This window comes from Harpia harpyja, chromosome 6 (assembly GCF_026419915.1).
Source record: "Harpia harpyja isolate bHarHar1 chromosome 6, bHarHar1 primary haplotype, whole genome shotgun sequence".
In the NCBI taxonomy this organism is placed as follows: domain Eukaryota; kingdom Metazoa; phylum Chordata; class Aves; order Accipitriformes; family Accipitridae; genus Harpia; species Harpia harpyja.
This window is the reverse complement of record NC_068945.1, coordinates 18,820,184-18,839,706: the sequence shown is the minus strand read 5'-3', so window position 1 is coordinate 18,839,706 and position 19,523 is coordinate 18,820,184. Positions and strand designations below refer to the sequence as shown.

At 42.3% G+C, this 19,523-nt stretch overlaps 1 protein-coding gene across 6 annotated transcripts in view; it reads right to left on the bottom strand.

Annotated features, from left to right (window-relative positions):
- Nucleotides 1-19,523, bottom strand: part of BICD1 (BICD cargo adaptor 1) — a 185,057-nt gene that overhangs the window by 28,939 nt on the left and 136,595 nt on the right. For all 6 annotated transcript variants that reach the window (XM_052790035.1, XM_052790034.1, XM_052790028.1 and 3 more), the window contains exons 5-6: nt 14,771-15,865; nt 6,182-6,333 (exon numbers count right to left, since the gene is read on the bottom strand). In XM_052790035.1, coding sequence (XP_052645995.1) covers nt 6,182-6,333; nt 14,771-15,865 — 1,247 coding nt within the window. The remainder of the gene's footprint in view (nt 1-6,181; nt 6,334-14,770; nt 15,866-19,523) is intronic.

The window sequence follows — 19,523 nt, the reverse complement described above, 5'->3', positions numbered from 1 at the left end:
GTTACCAAAAATGATGAAAAGAAGACTGCAAGTACTTTGAACACTTGACAGCTCAGATTTTGTGAAGTGAAAAGCCCTCAGTTGTTTGCCATTGTTAACTGATTAAAGAGGTACTATTCAGGAAAACCCATGCCTGGAAGTTATTTCACATTTACTGTTGAATCTCTTGGAGGTGTGCTCAGGTATCCACTGCTATGGTCACCTACTCTTTTTTAACCCTCAGCCTCTTTTATCTGCATGAAAAACTGTATCTTTTTCATTTTCTTTAGAACTCTGAGACAGATTTTGAAACAAAAACACCTTTCTCGTGATTTTGTTAGCATTTAAGACTGAATTCAATTCCTAAAGTTAACAGGAAGAGCAAGGCATTTCAGCATGGTCTTAGTCACTTTTTGAAATAAAATAGCTTCAGTTTGTTAAAAATAGACCATCTAATCAGTAAGAACCAAGAGTGATAAATGTATACCAGTAGTGAAATGATTCACAGGTAGCAGTACTGTCTGACCATCGGACATTTATGGCAACATCCAAGAATTTTTCACATTAAATGATGCACGTTTTGTCAAATCTCCTCCCCACATGATCTGAATAAATCTAAATAGCTTTGCTGTGTAATTACAATAGTGTAATGGATGAGGATTTAACTTAATCAGTATCACTCACAGGAAACAAGCACAGAAAATAATTTTAGTTTTCCTCCTCAAAATGTGTGACACAATAAACTTTTGAATTATTGCAAACTGAGGGATGAAACTAATTTCCCTGAAACTTTAATCTTCTCCTTGGGAAACAGAAATGAAGTATACTCAAAAATTCATAGTTATTCTTCACACACAAACACACGCATATTTATATATTGCTCTCTCCTTTTGAATAATTCAGGCACTGGAGGCAAAATGACTAAGACAGCCATAGTTTCAGTGACAGTTTCAGTATTATCTTTCCTCTACAGGACCTTAATAAGCATGACTGTCTTTATTCAAGCCTTGAGGAAGAGAGATATTTCTGCAATGTTGGTTGGCTTAAAGCCAGCTTGCACACCTATTTCTGCTCCAAGCCATGAGATGTCTATTGATGCTTCAGGCAGTGTTTTTGACAGAGACATTAGAATGAAATCAGCATTCTGGAGATTAAATTAAATTCATTTGAAATAGGAATTACTGTAATATCTGTGTTATGAGAGTTTTAAGACTCATTCTTGTAAGCAGATAGATCCTGTATCCATCCCTCTTCTTCTCTCCTGCTTTCCTCTTTGTCTAGAAGACACCTTTTTTTTTTCTTTTGAAAATTTTAAAAAAGTATCGTCTGCAGCTACACCTGCTGCACAGTGCCGCTAGAGGAACAAACTGCCTTGCCTTAGTACGCCAATAAGCCAATTTTCTTTTTGGAAAAAGTTTGGTTTTCTTCAGGCTTTAGGACGTGTTCTTGGTATCTAGACATCTGCTTTGTAAAAGCAGCTACGAGCAGTTAAGAAACATAAGCTCCATGAAGATGGATATTACTAAAGCAGATTTAGGCAAACCTGCTTCTCGTAATCTGCTATGAACTATAACAAGCTGGCCCTAGAAATCTGGATATACTAGATGCTGTTAGCTGGCCTCAAACTCAAGACAAAAACCAATCTCGTTAATACAACATTTTCCAACTGTTCTGATTAATTACATGCCCTTCCTAGAAGTCTCCCCATAACAGCAACCCCGCATTTTTGGCAGTTCACTGCAGTGTTTGGGTGGTTCCAGTCATCTGACCTCCACCATGACTCCAAGTTTCCTATTATTTTTCACAAACACATAGTCTATTGTCTCCATGTTTTGTTGCTCAAGCACATTGGGGCTTTTTTTGAGAAACAGTGTTCAGAAAGGTTAAACCTAAATCAGTCAAGTAAAGACCATAATTAAACTTTAGAAACTGCTGAATAAACAGCCTCAGATCTCCTTGAAGTCTGCAGCAGTGAAAGTTATTCCATGTAGTGGGAGGTAGCTACTGCCTGCAGCCACGGCATTTCCCTTCACTGAAATATTCCCTGCTACATGCAATTGTAGGATAAAAAGAGAAGTGTTTCCAATTAAAGAAGAAAAAAGCATAACACACATCCATATTGCCTTTTACCCACACATTTTGTAAACATCCATCAAGGCTCACAGCATACTGAGGAAGAAAAAGGTTAAGAGCTCCTAGGAGAGACGACTTCTGGCATGGCACAGACCATTGCGGACCAAGCAGGTCTCCAGGATGCACCAGGTTTCTGAACAGGTCTTTCAGAAGTACTCAAATAGTAGCGAGTAACAAAAGCTAGGTTATGTCCTCCCGAGTCAGAGCTCTTTCCCAGTTTCCCCCTTGCTCCAGGATGGGTGTAAGCTGGAAGTGACTATTAAATAAACATCACTTATCTTGCTGTCTGCTGGTCTACTTATTGCCTATTTCTCATTTCTCTTGTCTCAGAAAGGAAGCAGACAAACACATAAGCCCACTTATTTTGTATGAACTGATCCAAGAAGCTTATATAGGAGTTTAAGGGATTTCTAGTTCCATCTATCTCTTGCGTCTAGGAATGCAAACCAAATACCGAGTCAGGCTTATGCATAATTTAGATAACATAAATCATAGCAGAGCTTGAGCTAAAACCCAGTGACACTGACAATGGCAGGTCCCTGCTCCAGCCATATAAGCATAATTCTCTTCTGCTCATAAATGTTTTCTCATGTAGGATAACTCCAGGACCTGTCCAAACTTCCTAGTCCATCTCTTCAGCACACTTTTTTTTAAAATCTTAACCATAAGAAAACATCTTGATGGATAGAGAATAAAATCAGTGCATGCAGTGTCAGGACTGTGACAATATAATGAATAATATTTCTTGCTCTCTCCTTCTGAGTATCTCTGTTTAGGCTGGGAAAGCAAGCATGTGTAGGGATATGTAAAATTAGCTTTCTGAATCCTTTTAGGATCCTGCCTTAAAAGTAGTTCCTTCTCTCCTTCAGCATGAGACTTCTCTTCCCTTTCTCTCCCAAGGCAACCCCTACTCTAGACTGGAAAACTAATGTTTTAAAGAATTTATTTTTCATTTTCCCGCTGGATGAGTGCTGGCTGCCCATCTCCCTGCTTCCCACTCCCACAGCTCCCACCCTGGGTCAGCGACTCGGGGTTGGAGTGAAGGGAAATGACAGGAGGGGCAGGAAAGCGTCTCACCAGAAGCAGCCCAGGACAAAATAAGCAGGCTAAAGGCAGGAGCTGCAAATCTGATGGGCAGCACGTGGCCCTGGCATCGCACAGGAACTTCAACTCTGCTCTGCCAACCCCATGCATCCCACAGAAAAGAAGGTTTTATATGCTGTTGCTTTCTTTTTTTTAAGAGAGGTGTTTGGGGAAAAGGGAGTTTGAACTGTATTGAAGACATATTCTTGACAGGTCTGAAATAAATTCAGAAAGGGATCACAAGGCTGATGAAGAGGGAAGGAGGAAGCTGTAGAGATCAGAACCACAGAGATTTTTGGTTTGGGAAAAAAACAGTCCCTGAAGGAAAAAGAACAAAAGTAGAGGTACAAGCAGGACAGAAGGACCTGAGGGGGAGGAGAGAAGAACTGAAGAAAGAAATTAAGGAACGGAAGGATGCACAAGTGTCAAGGAAAAACACAGAAAAAGGATGGCTCCTGCTTTCTGCATAGAGGAGCTTTGGAGAAAAGTGTTATCTTCGCTGTTCAGACTGGAAAGAGATGTGCTGTGCTCTCCTTATAATGTGGTATGACCTTTATCCAGTGCATTTGAGGAAGAAACCACACAAGTTCAGCACTAGAATGAACATCCATTTGGGCACCAAATGAACAGAAAAGGATGGTTTATGAAAGAGAAAGGATATTGCTCTATCAAACAGTATATGAAATTATTTTCAGATCTATAATATAACTCTACTATCAGAGGGATGTACTCCCTACAGTACAAATTCAGGAGTAAGAACCATGCGATGCAGGATAACCATGGAAACCACTGTTTTATTCAACAGAAGACTAAACGATTGCTTTTATATGCTGAAGGTTGCTATTGCATCTAATGTTACTGCATGGAGAATCTTTGAGTCTTGTATTTTCAAACAGGCTTCTATTCTTCAACAGACATCTAGAGTATATCAGCTCTCTGTCATTTAAGCAAATGCTATTCCAAATGGACTATTCAGAATGAGTCAATGATTTGAACATTTAGGAAGATTGATTTAATTATAAAGGCCATTATATTCCACAGCAAGGAAGGAAAAGGAATATTTTACAACAGAAAAATCTATAGGAGCACACTGATGAACAAGACCTTGCAGTGAATGACTTTTTATAACTGTGCTCAGAAAATACTGGGCAAAACTTACGACCTCAAGGGCAGGGATACATTCCATAGGCCATGCACTGAGTGTTTAATCACTACTGCATGGAGTTAACCAACAGCAGTAGATGCTTGGGGGGGATAATATTATCTCTGTTAATATTAGACATTTACAAAGTGGAAATCTGTAACTCAGCAAGTCACCCAGATTCCCTTTATAGTTCATAGAAGAGAAACAGAAGCTTCATTGCATCCTGCACACAAGACACCTAGAAAAGGCACCTAGATGAATGGCATCATTTAAGCCTAATTCTCACAGAAGATATTAAACTTTAAGACTTAAACCCAACAGAAGTGTGCACTCAGGATACATAAATAGGATAAAGAGCATTCGGCACACCAACAACCTAACATTCCCTTTAAGTAACAACTTCTAAATCTTTGCAAACTTCTTTTACCTTGTAGGTTGATGATTTATGCTCCATGCAAGACCCTTTTTTGCTTTATGCTCATGATGCCACTCCTCTCCTCTGGAATTAGTAGCCTTCTAAGTAGTCTATAGGGTTAGTACATTCATGTATCTCCTAGAGTAATGAGCTTGCAAATAAAGATCGACACATGCATTTCTAATACACACACACAACTTCCCATTCTTGAAGAAAATCTTTAGATGCCAATGAAATCAATGGAGCTACCTTGGTTCACACCACCTGCTGAGTTGGTTCTTCATTTCCATTATGGCACTACACGTACTCTTCTGACGATGGACCTATGATGAATTTGTACACAGCACCAATGTCATGGCATGTCAATGTCCCTTCTCCTTCCTTCCCACCTCTCCCAGCTGCTGCTGCCACTGTCACTAAGCAACAAGGACCTTAGAAGGCTGGCAGAGGTGAGATGGCACCTATATATACCACAGGGAACACTGGAGAGATGTTGGCATGAGGCATGAAGACACCTTATCACTTATGGACTAAAGCACAAGCAATGAACCTATATTGTCTTTGACCATAAGGGGAAAAAAAAGCCTTGATATAACAGAATAATTTCCTGAGGATACTAATTTCCTTGCGTATTTGGGAATTAAGAGTTCATTGATTAAAATGTTGGATCTTTTAAAAAAAATATTTTTAGGTAAACTTTTAAAAAGCAGCTAAAACCAAAAGCTCTTCTGAAGAAGGTGTGGGAGAAGGAAAGATGAGAGATGATTAATTACTGTCCTGCCAGGAGGAACTATGTTACAGAAGATAAGTGAAACTTTTATCCTGTGAAGGAGAAGATAATAAATTGAATATCACAGAGGGAGAAAATAAGAATTCATGCTGGAGTGGGAAGTTGCAGCGGCCTCACAATTATTAGTGCTGGATTACAGCATAGGCTGGTTGATGAAATAGATTTTACTAGTGGTAAGTAATAAATCTCACGATAATGAAAACATGGGTTTCTGAAGATCATCATTAACTTTACATCGATAGCTTTACATGAAAGAATCGCTGCGTACTTCTGAATGTGAAACTCAGCCACATAAATCTACTATTTGATTTCCACTTTAAAAAGCCCTATAAATGCAAATATACCAGAGGCATACATTGGCATTTATAACACTTTACTCAAGGTTGTATTGACATTGCTATTCTCCAGCTTTATTTTCCAAGACACACATCTCAGCAGCACTCGAAAGCTTGCAGGTTTTGCACAGTGTGCACTCTAAGACTCACTCACCTTCATCCAGCAAACCTCTGACCTTGCAGAAAATAATTTCTGTCTCTCCTCCTAAGCACCCAACATACACAGCTAAGTCTGTTCTCACTTAGCACACACATATTTACTTTTACAATGCTGAGCCAGACGGTGAAACCATTTCCCTTACCTGGTTGCAAACATTGCTCTCAAGGATGAGAAGGTTGCTGCATCTTCCTTCAAAGCCTTTAATTCATTCCGTAGTTTGGTCATGGTTTCAGTCACCATTGCTTTTTCATTTTCGTATTTATTCTTCAAATTGGCTAGTGCCACTTCAGCTGTCTGAAAAGACAAACAAGGATATATGCTTATCAGACGAATATCTGATAACAGCTAAGATGCCATGTTTGATTTTACTTTTGATTTCCTTCTTCATTCACACAGTAAAAGAAGTTAGACCAGAGCTTCATTGCACTGCACCCTTTAATGTCTTCTTTTAAGTTGTACTCCATGAAACCAGGAAAAGGAGAAAGCAGTTGGAAGGACAAAGCCAATTTAAATGCACTGGCAACAACTCGACACCTTAAATGGCTCTGCAAAACTGTGCAGCTGCACATTGAGGACTCAGGCAAGTAAGTTACTACAGCTTAAGGAGCTGCTACCATGTCATCTGAGCTGCAGTAACCAACCAGGTGCATCCCACGACCGCGTTCCAAACAGGACGCACGGCACCTGAGACTCGGCCCCTGGAGCCAAGGTGTGAACTAATGTGTTTCACCTCATGCTCCCTGCCAGCTGAGGCTTTCCTTGGGCAAGGTGACTGCCAGGACCTGACAGCTTACTTTTACATCTGAACACTGGCCATGCCTACTGTTGTGCAAACCAGCATTATTTTGGCAGTTTTAACCACTACAAGAAAAGAACCAAAAAAGCGTAAATTACAATTTTCACCTAACAGGAAAGCAAGACTTTGTAGTCATCCTATTCCCTTCATTTTTTCTGCTCCTTCCTTTCTTTTTTCAATTTCATCCATTAAATCTCTTTAATTTACTGCTCTACTGCTTTTAATAGTTACATTTATCATATTTTTGCAAGAGTTGAACCTTCTGCTTTACCTATGAAGTTTAGTATCATTCTGAAGTTATTCAAAATACATAGTTTTGCAGAGGCTTTATACCTACTGCTGCTATAAGACATTTAAAATTATTGCCATTGAATGAGATGAAGAAAAAAATGTTTCCTTTTACATTTACTCAGAGGAAGTTATGGTTGTTTTTTCACTTCATTTAGTGCATAATAAGTTGCAGTATTTCATATAGGCAATCAATTTCCCATGTTGATCTTGTGGGTTCTCGAGCCATCACCAGGGGAGAGAAGTGTAGAAGAACATTAGTTTAAAGCAACCAGCAAGGGGACGTGATAAAAGATAGTAATAACCAAACAGTTGGAAACCTATTTTAAACTCAGTTTTCTGAAACTCAATACATTTCTCACTAACAACATCTCATAACAAAAGGACATATTAGCATCTCCTACTAAAATACAACTTTATTCATTTGTGTCTGGGGAAATAGCACAGTTAGAAATGGCAGCGTTGAAATAATTCAATTTTTTTTTAATTGTACACTCACCAATGTTTTCTCTACTTTCACACTGATTTACATTGAGAGAAGAGATTTTTAAAAATCACTAGTAACTACCTGTCATTTTAAATAGATGGGGTTTTCCATGCCAAATTTGAAATCATCAGCAATACATGTTAAAAAAATCAATCACTTAGGGGTATATTCAAATGAATGCAGCTTTTCTCAACATAGGATGGTAGACACCATCCTACACCTTCTCAGGACAAAGCAGAAATTGTCAGCTTTCTATCTGCTTTCAGCCATAAGCAAAAATGTACATGGGGGAAGATTAACCATGTTTAATAAAACTACTTTTTTTGAAGGGAAATCTAGGAAATAGTGCATCAGAGGAAAAATTCCTATTTAACAGATATGATTAAATCAGAATTATTTAAGAATTTTCAGGTCACTAATGAGGCAGAAGTGATTTATGTGAGCACAGGTAGACTCTATAGCTCAAATTGAGTTCTGCTTTGCCTCTAAGGCAGGAATTCAGGTGTCTTTGCTTTGTAAGAGAAATACAGCCCCACGTTCCTTAACCTATCATACCTCATTTCTGAATACAGAATTCATGCAAAAATTTTCCTTTGTTTAGGAATGAAAATGAGTTAAAGATATGTGCCACCTAATGCTAGACTTTAAAAAAAAAAAGTAGTTAAATTGTTTCAGCAGTGGGATTATATATTCCATGTAAACCCAATAATTCACACGTCACTGAAACTGTGCACGATGATCAGACAGATCGTTGTGATCCCTACGGTTTAGTCTGGATGTCAGAGTAAGTTAAATGGACATGTAACACTGCAGGATGAAAAATAACTTAGAAATATAATTTACTTGGTGAATAAAGGTAACAGAGGAAGGACTGTGTGAAATCTTCAAACCTTTTTTTTCTTCCCATTAGAGTTTTCCATAAAACAACATATAGAAAATGAAGCATAAATTGCAAAACCTATTGGAAGGGCCTGGTGGCTCCCCACGCACCAGACAGGCTTTTGAACACACCCCTCTGCAGGCTGTCGAGGGTCTCCCTTCTGAAACTCTCCTAAGTGAAGAATGGATGGGTACAAGTGCTCTACTAGAGAAGCAAATAAGACTAGCAAAAATGTGGTTTTAAGAGGCAAGGGAAAGAAGGGGGAAGCAAGCTGGGGAAGCTTCTGTTGGAAACCTGCAGCCAGGGCCAGCAGAGCAGCGGTGTATCACTTTAGCAGGAGGCACAGCACGCTCAAGAGGTCCTTGTAAGAGTCAGTGGGCACCAGGCGGTGCGGATGCTCAGTTTACGTACAGCTCATCAGTTTGGGACCTGGATGCTGACTGAAGCTGATTGCTGTCAGACTCCTCGGCTCAGAGGCTGCCATTTTACAATGCAGCTAAGTCAATCTATATTGGCTAGCTGCCGCCAAAAGAATAATTACTTAGCCTTTTGCCATCCCTACCCTTTGCACACCTGATGGTTTTCTTCTGTGCTTACTGTGAGCCAGTTTGGGGAGCCTGAAGAGACAGAAAACTCACCTGAAGCACCCTGAAGCCACAATGTGTGATGGGGAGTGGGGCTGAGGGGAGAAGGGGAACTTGGACTTTGTCTCTCAGAGGTACCTCTGTGTCTGGTCACCTCAGCTGTACCACTAGACCGTGCCAAGAGTAACAGGCACAAAATGAACCGAAGCCATAGCTTCATGTTACTCTTCCTGCAGCACCAGCTCTAGTCTAAATTATTTCTATTTGTTCCCCCTCTCAGCCAGTCTCCAAAATTGTACCCATTGAGTCATATATGTGTGGTTGTGCCTGAAACCAGTTCTGCAGGATAATCTAGATTTTAATGACCTGGGGAAAACGGTGTGTTCAGAGAGTGCTCTGAAGGGAAGGATGGGGCAAATTAAAGTCTGCATCTCCAAGTAGGGGGTGCCAGAAGCAAGCAAATGCCCAGGACCTGGCTTTGATTTTCAACAGCTCTTTCTGAAGCACTTAGTTTTAAGCTGTAGTTAACTACAAAAATGTATCAGAGAACCTTCACTCCACATAAAAGTGCAACATCTGAGCAACACACATGGAAATGGAGAGCACAAGAAAAAGATGAAAATGCAGAAAAATACGTGACTACTCTTCAGTGAAGTAAATAATGCAGTAAGCCAGGAGAGGGGCTAATGACAGTCCTGACAGGACAAGTCATGCAGAGGAACTGGGTGAACACACTACCCAGCCCCTCAGTGAGCCACCTGGAGACACAGGACTGATTACTCACAGACCACTTAGCATTTGCTGTGCAGAGGACATCACCTGGAGCTGACAGCAAGGCTGGGAGGGAGCAGAGAGCTCCAACACCTGGACTCCTGCAGAGTGTGAAACACTATCCGGGAAGAGAGAGCTGGGGCATGCAGAGCTCAACCCCCTCGTCCCCAAAACCCAGCCACGGAGCCACACAGGCTGAGGTGGGCACATATCCGAGCCCCAGGACCCCAGGCACCACCAGAACTAACATCCTTTTCATCCCCCTCCTTATCCTTACCAAAGGGATGTTTGCCCAAATCCAGCTGCCTAAAGGTTGCCACCCTTAATCCTGAAATCTGTGAACAAACATCATTTTCTCTACATATTCACATTCTAAGACAACTTCATATCCCGTTTACTTTACATGAGCAGTGTGAGAAGCAAACCAAGTAAAAAAATTGTTGCTGAAAGAATATTAAGTCCTACAGTGGTAAGTACTTTATTTTTTCACACAGGAAAGCAGAACAGTAGCCTGTTAGTTTAGTGCAGAAATCATACGTGGTACTGGATCTTTCCACGCAGTCTCACTTTCCACAGCGGAAATTCTACTGTATTCTGTCTATATAGGGCATTTGTTTATAGATAAGGTACTGTATGTCTGAGGTTACCAAGTTATTTTTTGTGAAGGACTTTTATGGGTATCTCAGTTATGGGAGCTGGAGACACCATAGTTACTGCCAATACAGATGGGAAGGTCTTGCTGATTCAACTCCTTCCCATCGAACTATTTACCTACGAGAACAACTGATCATTTTTCAATCAGAACTTCAGGATATTAAATTCCCCTCATAGGCAGCTTTGCTTTCTGAATGTTATTAGAAATCAAAATCCAAACCATTATTGAACTGGTCCTAAAAGTTATCGTATCATTAATTTGATATTACTTTACAATTTATGTTACTTGTTAATGCTAATGTTACTTGGGTTTGCTCCACAAAACTGGTGCTGACACAGTAATTATGGCTACAAACAAATGGATACGTAAATCAAGGCAAGGTAAGCAAGCAAGCTAGGAAGATATATGTGCCTTGCTATCTTGAGCAATTGATTTAATAATTCATTTTCCTAGGCTTAGGTTTGCAGTTTCTTAGAGCAAATCTTGCTCTCTTTTTTGTGTTACAGAGTTTTGTGTAGTCTATTTGCAGCTCAGCCTAATGGCAAAATGCTTATTTGAAAATATTACTAAAGAAAATACAGCTAGAATAAAAAGAAATATCATCACATATTGCCAAGTGCTTTAAACTAGGCAACAGCTTGTCCAGTTCAAACAGAAATTTATTGTATGCTGTTAGAGATTTAAAAGGTGCAACTGCACTGCTGGAGTGCCAGGCCCATGGCAAAGAAGGAGGCAGAAGGAGAGATTCCTTCAGGGCTGTCCTGCAGTCCAGTGAGTCACTGTGAAGAAAAGTGAACACAATTCAAGTCTGGAAGCAGAAACTCCATTTGCTCTTTTTCTCTTCCGATAAGCCATTTGCCCCTGGGTACCTGGATACCAGACGATGTCAGTGCACGGCGATCCAGTTGTATTGCCAGGAAAACGGCACAATTCTCGTTTTAATCTGATGTTGCAATACTTCTGGTGGTCACTAGATAGCAGCCGTGCTTCCCTGGTTAAGGGTGTGACTTCACCACCGAAACACAGCCCGAAATACCAGACCCGGGGGTCTGCTACTGCTCTTCACCCCCCCGGATCTGGATGGCGAGCTGCCCTAGGAAGGCCAGGTCTTGCCCTTTTTACAGTGCATCTTGTTGCACTCATCTTGCTTTCCCATATTACTCCAACCAAAAAAGCTTCACCTAAAGTGTCCCCGGAGCGCTAACAAATACAGGTGTGTTGTAACAGTATTGCTACAAAGCACAGCGAGGTGGGATGTGGCCCCTCTGGGGGCTGGGGACAGGCCAGGGCATCCAGCCGCCCGCCAGCTGCAGTAAAAGACCTAGTTTCGTATTAATGCCAGCTTCATTAGGGATCCAGGAAGGGTTTTAAAGAAACCAAAATTCTAGCTCTTGTGGTTCTGGGGCAAATGTGAAAAACTGAACCAGATGTCCTCTGTAGGCTCATCTAAACTCAAACCCACAAGGGAAAAATATCCCCAGCTTATTGCTGCTTAAAAACTTGTTATTTGGGAGGGGATGAACTCAAGGGGATGAAGCTTGACGCCTGTTTTTTGAACATGAGATGTGCTTTGGGTCCTAGGATCCACCCATCACTTGAGGCTGACAGTACTGCTAGCATATAATAAAACTCACCCCCTCCTTCTGTAACTTTAAATTTCTCCTTCCCTTTTATATTATTATGTCTTTTAACTTGAAAGTTTGAGGATGTTGATACTTGGTTTGCATTAACTGTATTGCAAGATTCTATACCCAGTTGTACAGTTACCAATATCTATGCTGCTATCCAATAAATAAAAGTTTAGTTAATAGCACCTCCTTACTCAGCAATCTGTCTTTCCCATTTCAGTGAGCATGCTTCAGGATGATGCTTTATTTCTGACAGCAATAAAAGAGCAAGATGGAGCTAGATTTTCTGGTAGTATCAAAACATAAATGATAGCTCTATGCTAATGGAAAAAATCCTTAATTTGGAATCTAAACCCATATACCTCAATTACACCTTAATTACATTTTAATTACATGGAAAATCCACATATAATTGCTCAGAGCTATTATTGCTCAGCTAGAGATGGTATTTAATTACTTGAATTAATATTTAACATGTGCTGTATTAGAGAGGGGAAATGCTATAAAAGACTCAACATATATTGAAATATTGCTGCAATTTAAAAATCCCCAGTACTCTAGACATGCAGTTACAGATCCAACAATCAATTAAACTTGAAACTGTAACTTCAGACTGCTTGACAATTGGGAATTTTAACACTGAAATCCCACCACTGTCATCAGTTAATAGTATCCCAAGCTGTTAACCAGGATTCATGCCCCCATGTGGTGAGCACTGCACTGGTTTTAGATGAGAAAAGTCCCGGGCAATCAGGAATGATGACTGCCAATGCAGCCTCTTGCATTCCGATTTAATTCTGGGCATAAGGAGATGCACCTAAGTAAATAAAACTATTTGCATGCTTAAATTTAACTTTTTAAAATGTTTGCAGACCTGGAATCTAATGGATACAAAGGGCTTGGGAGGATTGTCGTGGTTTAACCCCAGCCAGCAACTAAACACCACGCAGCCGCTCACTCACTCCCCCCCACCCAGTGGGATGGGGGAGAAAATCGGGAAAAGAAGCAAAACCCGTGGGTTGAGATAAGAACGGTTTAATAGAACAGAAAAGAAGAAACTAATAATGATAATGATAACACTAATAAAATGACAACAGCAATAATGAAAGGATTGGAATGTACAAATGATGCGCAGTGCAATTGCTCACCACCCGCCGACCGACACCCAGCCAGTCCCTGAGCGGTGAATCCCTGCCCCCCCCCACTTCCCCGTTCCTAAACTGGATGGGACGTCACATGGTATGGAATACACCGTTGGCCAGTTTGGGTCAGGTGCCCTGGCTGTGTCCTGTGCCAACTTCTTGTGCCCCTCCAGCTTTCTCACTGGCTGGGCATGAGAAGCTGAAAAATCCTTGACATTAGTCTAAACACTACTGAGCAACAACTGAAAACATCAGTGTTACCAACATTCTTCACATACTGAACTCAAAACATAGCACTGTACCAGCTACTAGGAAGACAGTTAACTCTATCCCAGCTGAAACCAGGACAGGATATACTGTCCAAAAAAATTGACAGGACTCTTGAAAAACAGACCATTACATGGTCCTCTTTGGGCATTTGATATAAAATGCAGTAATTCTCAGCTTATTTACATTGCTGAAACATCAAAAATAAAGTGGTTTGATGATTTTTTTTTTTTAAGCTATGAAAATTTTCAAAATAATAATTTGAAATTTTTTATTCTCTTAAACTATAACTTTATAACGAATCCTTCTCAAAAGAAAAAATTGCAGTTACTGTTTCAGTCAGCTTTATCATGTAGTGATGTTGTCCTTTTTCTTAAAAAAAAAAAAGAAAACCCTGATTTTATTTCTGAAAGGATAAAATAACGTGACAACGGCAGGAGAAATTATTTCTGACTAAAAAGAAAAATCATTTAAAAAAATTCCAACCACCTGCAATGAAAATAACTCAGCATTTCACCTGCTGTCTTATCAAAGAAATGCCCAGCTTCTGTATGGTCCAAAGCCACTGGTCACACTCTTACACCTGTCATTCTCTGCCTGAGGCGTGCTTTCGCTTTTGTGGCATTTATTTTTAACCCCCTTAAATCTGCTGGGGGGCATTCAAGTTTTGCAGCCTGTGGAGCATTACCAAGAGCCAAAAAGAACACAATGGGTTGTTTGCACCACCCGCTCCACTACATCCCACCGGCCGGGCCACCCGCAGCAGCTGAGGTGCCGGCCCAGGTAGTCTCCCCTACACTTGCCCTCCCCACTGCTCCAGCAGTACGTGCCCTGGCGAGGGGTCAGCACGTCCCCGAGAGCCTCTCGATGCACGCTCCATTTTGTTTTCCGACGTCGGCAATCTTACTATTTTGCACTAATGCTAGCAACGTGCCCGTGCGTCAGGCTGGGTAGTAGCTGCTCCCACCCTGCCCCTCTGCTTTTCTCTCGCTCCACAGGAAAGGCTCTTCTGCCTGTGCCCTCGGTGAATGGTGGGTGCTGAGAAAAGCAGAGCTGAAGATCTTAAAGAGGAGGCGGGGAGGGAGGGAAGAAAGGTCTGCCCTCACCGTGATTGAGTGAGAGGCTAAATAACATGTGAGTAAAATCTCTCCCCCAAAATACTCCTGGGAAAGCTTGTAAGTGACCTGTATAAATAACAGACCTTCCCGACTGACTACTTTATTAGCATCTTACCTGCTTGTTGGCTTTCAGCACTGCTCTCAGGGTTGCTATCTGCTCCCGCTTCGTACTCAGGAGTGATTTCAGTTTCAGTATCTCTTCCATTAAGGCCTCCTTGTCTTTATCGATCATTGGCGCTAGCTCCCGAGCTGCAGCGCGCTGGCGCGACAGCTGCAGCGACCGATCAACAGCCTTCTGCAAGTGCTTGATTTGGTCCCTTATTATAGCATTGAGGTTGTAGATGTTCATCGGCTCTTTGCGGATGTCACTGGTATCGGAGACGGGGGAGGAAGGAGGAGCTGTGATGACAGGAGAAATGGTAGGTGTTTTCGTCGGGCTCTGTTCCTTGCCAGGCTCCGTGGCCTCTTTCGTCACCTGCTCGGTCGGAGTCCTGGCTTCTACGGGTGATGCCACCCCCCTCCTGGCGAGCCGCGGCGAAAGGAGGCCTCGAGGGTCGTCCGGTCCTTTCAGGCTCCCGCTGCGGGTCACTCTGCTTTGCCTGTAATAGTCCAACATGACCCTGTTTGGTGTCTCGTTGTTGCACAGGCAGACGTGATGGTAGAGCTGAGCCAGCTCCTCGCTAAACGTCACCAGCTCGTCCTGGGCAGTGTTGAGGGTATTATGGTTTTCATTTGCTATGCTTGTCATCCTTTGCAATTCCTTTTCCACGTGGACCATTTTTTCCTGGCTTTCCTTGGTTGACTTCTCGAGGCTTGTCACCTGCTCATCATACGTCTGGATTCTGCTCTCATACTTGGCCTTCTCTTCAGTGTAGTTTTCTACATACTTATTATATTTCTCCTTTAAGGCTTTGATTTCTGCTTTAAGGTCTATCACCTCGGTAACAGCTACTTTGTATTTACATTCTAGGATCTCCAAGCCATTGATGTCTACTTCATAGTCGTGTGCTTCCTCGCCAGGCTCTCGGCCCTTCTCACAGTCAAGTTCAGCTTTCAGCTCCTTGTTGCTCTGCAGCCCCCTCATGGCATTGACGTGCTCGGTGAGCCTATGGACTCGCTCATGTTGCTCGGTCAGGGCTCCCTTGGTGTGCTCCAGCTGCGTCTGAGACTCCTGCAGGTTGGCCAGGAGAATGGCCTTCTCTCTCTCCACCTGCAACAGAGCCAAAGTAAGAAACCCAGGATCTCGTCCCACCTGTGATGAACACAAAATTCTGCAATCACATTCATCTCTTCCACTCCCCCACTCTGCATACACAACTCGACGGCTTCCAATAGATTCTAGCCATATATACCTAAACCATAAAATTAAGTCAGAGAGAGATGTGTGTAACTCTGAATTGGGTTTGTGTGGCAGGGTTTTGGTAGCAGGGGAGGGGTCGCCGCCTGTGAGAAGCTGCTGGAAGCTTCCCCAGCTCCAAGTCAGACCCACCGCTGGCCCAGGCCGAGCCCATCAGCGATGGTGGTAGCACCTCTGGGAGAGCAGATTTCAGAAGGGGAACCTGCAGCGGAGAGGGGAGTGGGATGTGAGAGGAACCCCTCTGCAGGCACCGAGGTCGGTGAGGAAGGAGGGGAGGAGGTGTGCCGGAGGAGGGGATGCCCCCGCAGCCCGTGGTGAGACAAGACGGCAGGCTGTCCCCCCCCGGCCCACGGAGGGGAGCGGGGGAGCAGATGCCCACCTGCAGCCCAGGGGGGACCCCACAACCGAGCAGGGGGATGCCCCCCAAGATGGCCATGACTCCATGGGAAGGTCTGTGCTGGAGCAGCCTGTGACTGAAGATCAGCCCGCGGAAAGGCCCCATGCCAGAGAAGTTCGTGAAGGGCTGTCTCCCCTGGGAGGGACCCCACGCTGGAGCAGGGGAAGAGTGAGGAGTCCTCCCCCTGAGGAGGAAGGAGCAGCAGAGACAACGTGTGATGAACTGACTGCAACCTCCATTCCCCATCCCCTTCGCCACTGGCGGGGGGAGGTAGAGAAAATCGGGACTAGAGGGGTGGGGGGAAGGTGTTCTTAAGATTTGGGTTTACTTCTCATTATCCTGTTTTGATTTGATTGGTAACAAATTAAATTGATTTTGTTTTTTCCCCAAGTTGAGTCTGGTTTTTGCCCATGACCGTAAGTGGTCAGTGATCCCTCCCTGTCCTTGTCTCGACCCACAAGTGTTTCTTTGTATTTTCTCCTCCCCATTCCACCAGGGAAGAGGAGTGAGCAAGCAGCTATGTGGTGCTTTGTTGCCAGCTGGGCTTAAACCACAATAAACTCTCAGAGAGTTACGAAGTCCCTGCCTCTGTTACAATTTGCAACATCACTAGGTCATGATTGTACATGTTGCCCACTGAAGAATTACTTAGTGCCCAAGCACTAAGTGCCTAGTCAGCTAGAGTGATGATACGGGATTTATTACGACATATGTTCCCTGAACATATGAACTGCATCACTGTCAACTATAAGCTATTCCACTGGTACATATATATTTCTCAATGGAGTTTGAATTTACATTTCCCATGAATAGCTCTACCAATCCTTCACAATATTTATTTATATCTTTGGACTGTTGCAAACTTCATTAAGGCTTGATTACTGAATGCAAATACAGCAAACAAATGGCTGTGCACATTTCCACAGATTAGATTAAATAACCCACTGTGTAGGAACGTAATACAGATCAGGACACTAAGCACATGCAAATCCCAGGTCTGCCCATCCCCAGCACTTAACTGTAAGCAAAATCCATCCTTTTAAGGACAAGGCAGGAAAAACAGAATTTGTGGTATAACTAACAAACCACTGGTTCTGACCTAGTAAGTTCCTTTCTTAATATCCACAGAGATATGTGGATGTTGAACAGCAGAAGATGTCATGGAGGACGCCACCAGAAGTTTTAACACACAGCAGCATCTTAAAGCAAGTGAACAAGACAGAGTTTGATGTGCTCAGGTATTTGCTACTCATGCTAACACCTCTGAAAGACTCCTATTTCAAGTTTGAAGTGTAACGCTCCAACTTTTTTCTGTGCCTTTGTCCTGTTCTGAGTTGTCAATTGGGAAGCAGAGAAGGCACATGGAGATGGGATCCTTCTTGCTTTCATGGCTTTTGCAATAGGACCCTGAGCCCATCAGCTTTACTGCTCTTTCTCTCCCATGGTTTCAGTATCTCAGCCCCATGTTTACACATGCAGTGAAAATGGCATGCTCCACATTCCCTTTATGAGTGGCTGAATTACTAATTCGAGAATTCAAAGCTGTCAGTTGTGAAAAACCCTTTAAAAAACCTTTCCTTCCCTAACAGTATTCCCCCAGGTAGTATTTGGAAGAGAGTCAGATCAGCCACCACAAATCTTAATGAAGGAAAAGAAAAGCCTTTTAGAGACCTAGAGGGTATTAATGCCATCTCACAAAATGTTCCAAGCGGTGCTTCAGACTCCTATTTTCTCATAACGAGGCTTTTGAGCAGTGGCTGCTGCTCAGGAGTAGTAAGGCACTAAAGCATGCGATAATCCCCTGGTTTTACTGACAGGCTTTCAAAACACGGCCTCTATTAGAACCTGCAACCAACTGCAGGCAAAAACTGTAAAAATAGAAGCCATGTTAAAAACATCTAAAAAAAAAAATCAGCCTAGTTTTCTTGTGTACAGGTGACTGACAGCTTAAGAATTAAAAAACAGGGCCAAACATCATCATTATTTTATGATCCAGGAAGAGTCTGTCTCCTTACATATAGCTCCATTTTAGGCACTACGTAGTCTGGGGTGAAGAGGACAGACGAGTACCATGAGTATATTGGTACCTTTCTCCATTTGATGTTGTTCCCCTGTTGCTGCCTCAGTCTGCTGGCCATCACCCTTACTGCTCATCCCCTGTGCTCTAGTTGAGAAACCACTCTTCTTGAGAAAGTCCAAAACAGGGCAACCTTCCCCTTTGCCAAGGACATCTTCTTAAAAGGTGACTGCTTTCCACACACCTCTCAGTCAGACCTGTCCTGGGGAGCCTCAGAGATCAACCCAGCAGAAGCCTCTTCACTCATTTCCTCTGTTTTTTTTCCATCAAGCAGTGTGCCCCAGGTCTGCTTTCCCCAGAAACTTTCAGCTGAACTCTAGTTGTTACCAGCTGGTATAGCAGGCTTAGGTGTTAATTACATTACCCTCATCAGATAATAAAGGTATTTATTCCTTCAGACTGGTAAGGTGAGCTACACATTTGCATGAAAAATCTGAGTTTGGGTTAACTTAAAGGATCACCTCACCTTATGGTGAGAAGTCATATGGATAATAAAGATCCATACATTACACATCAAAGGCAGTTGGCTTTTTGAGGTGTATGGCTCCACTGTGGGTATGTTCACACCAAAGTAGGCAATTAACTGTAGATTGCACTAGTGTAAAAATAAATACAGGGCTTACCAGCCAGAGAGCCTTTCCTTTGAGAAAACAATTCAGTGTTAAAGCAGCACAGTGTTTCAGTGTCTGCTTACATTAATCAGACAGAATTGATCCTGCCAGATTACTGATCTCAGCCATCATATTCTATCGTGAAGGAAAACTATAACAGAGTTAATGGGGACCTTTATGATCATTTCTCTGCTGAACATAAATGGGTTCTGGAAACAAATACTTCTTACAAATAGAAAGGATTCTTTCCAGAGAAAATATGCAACTTTTAAAACCCATATGCCAACTTGGACAGTAGGTAAAATTAAATACATAGATCTACTAAATTTTACTCATTCTGGTCCAGTAATTATGGATTAAGCTAATCCACTTCTGTTTAAAGTTCTAAATACATGCTCCTACTTCCAACAGAAAAAAACCCCAAAG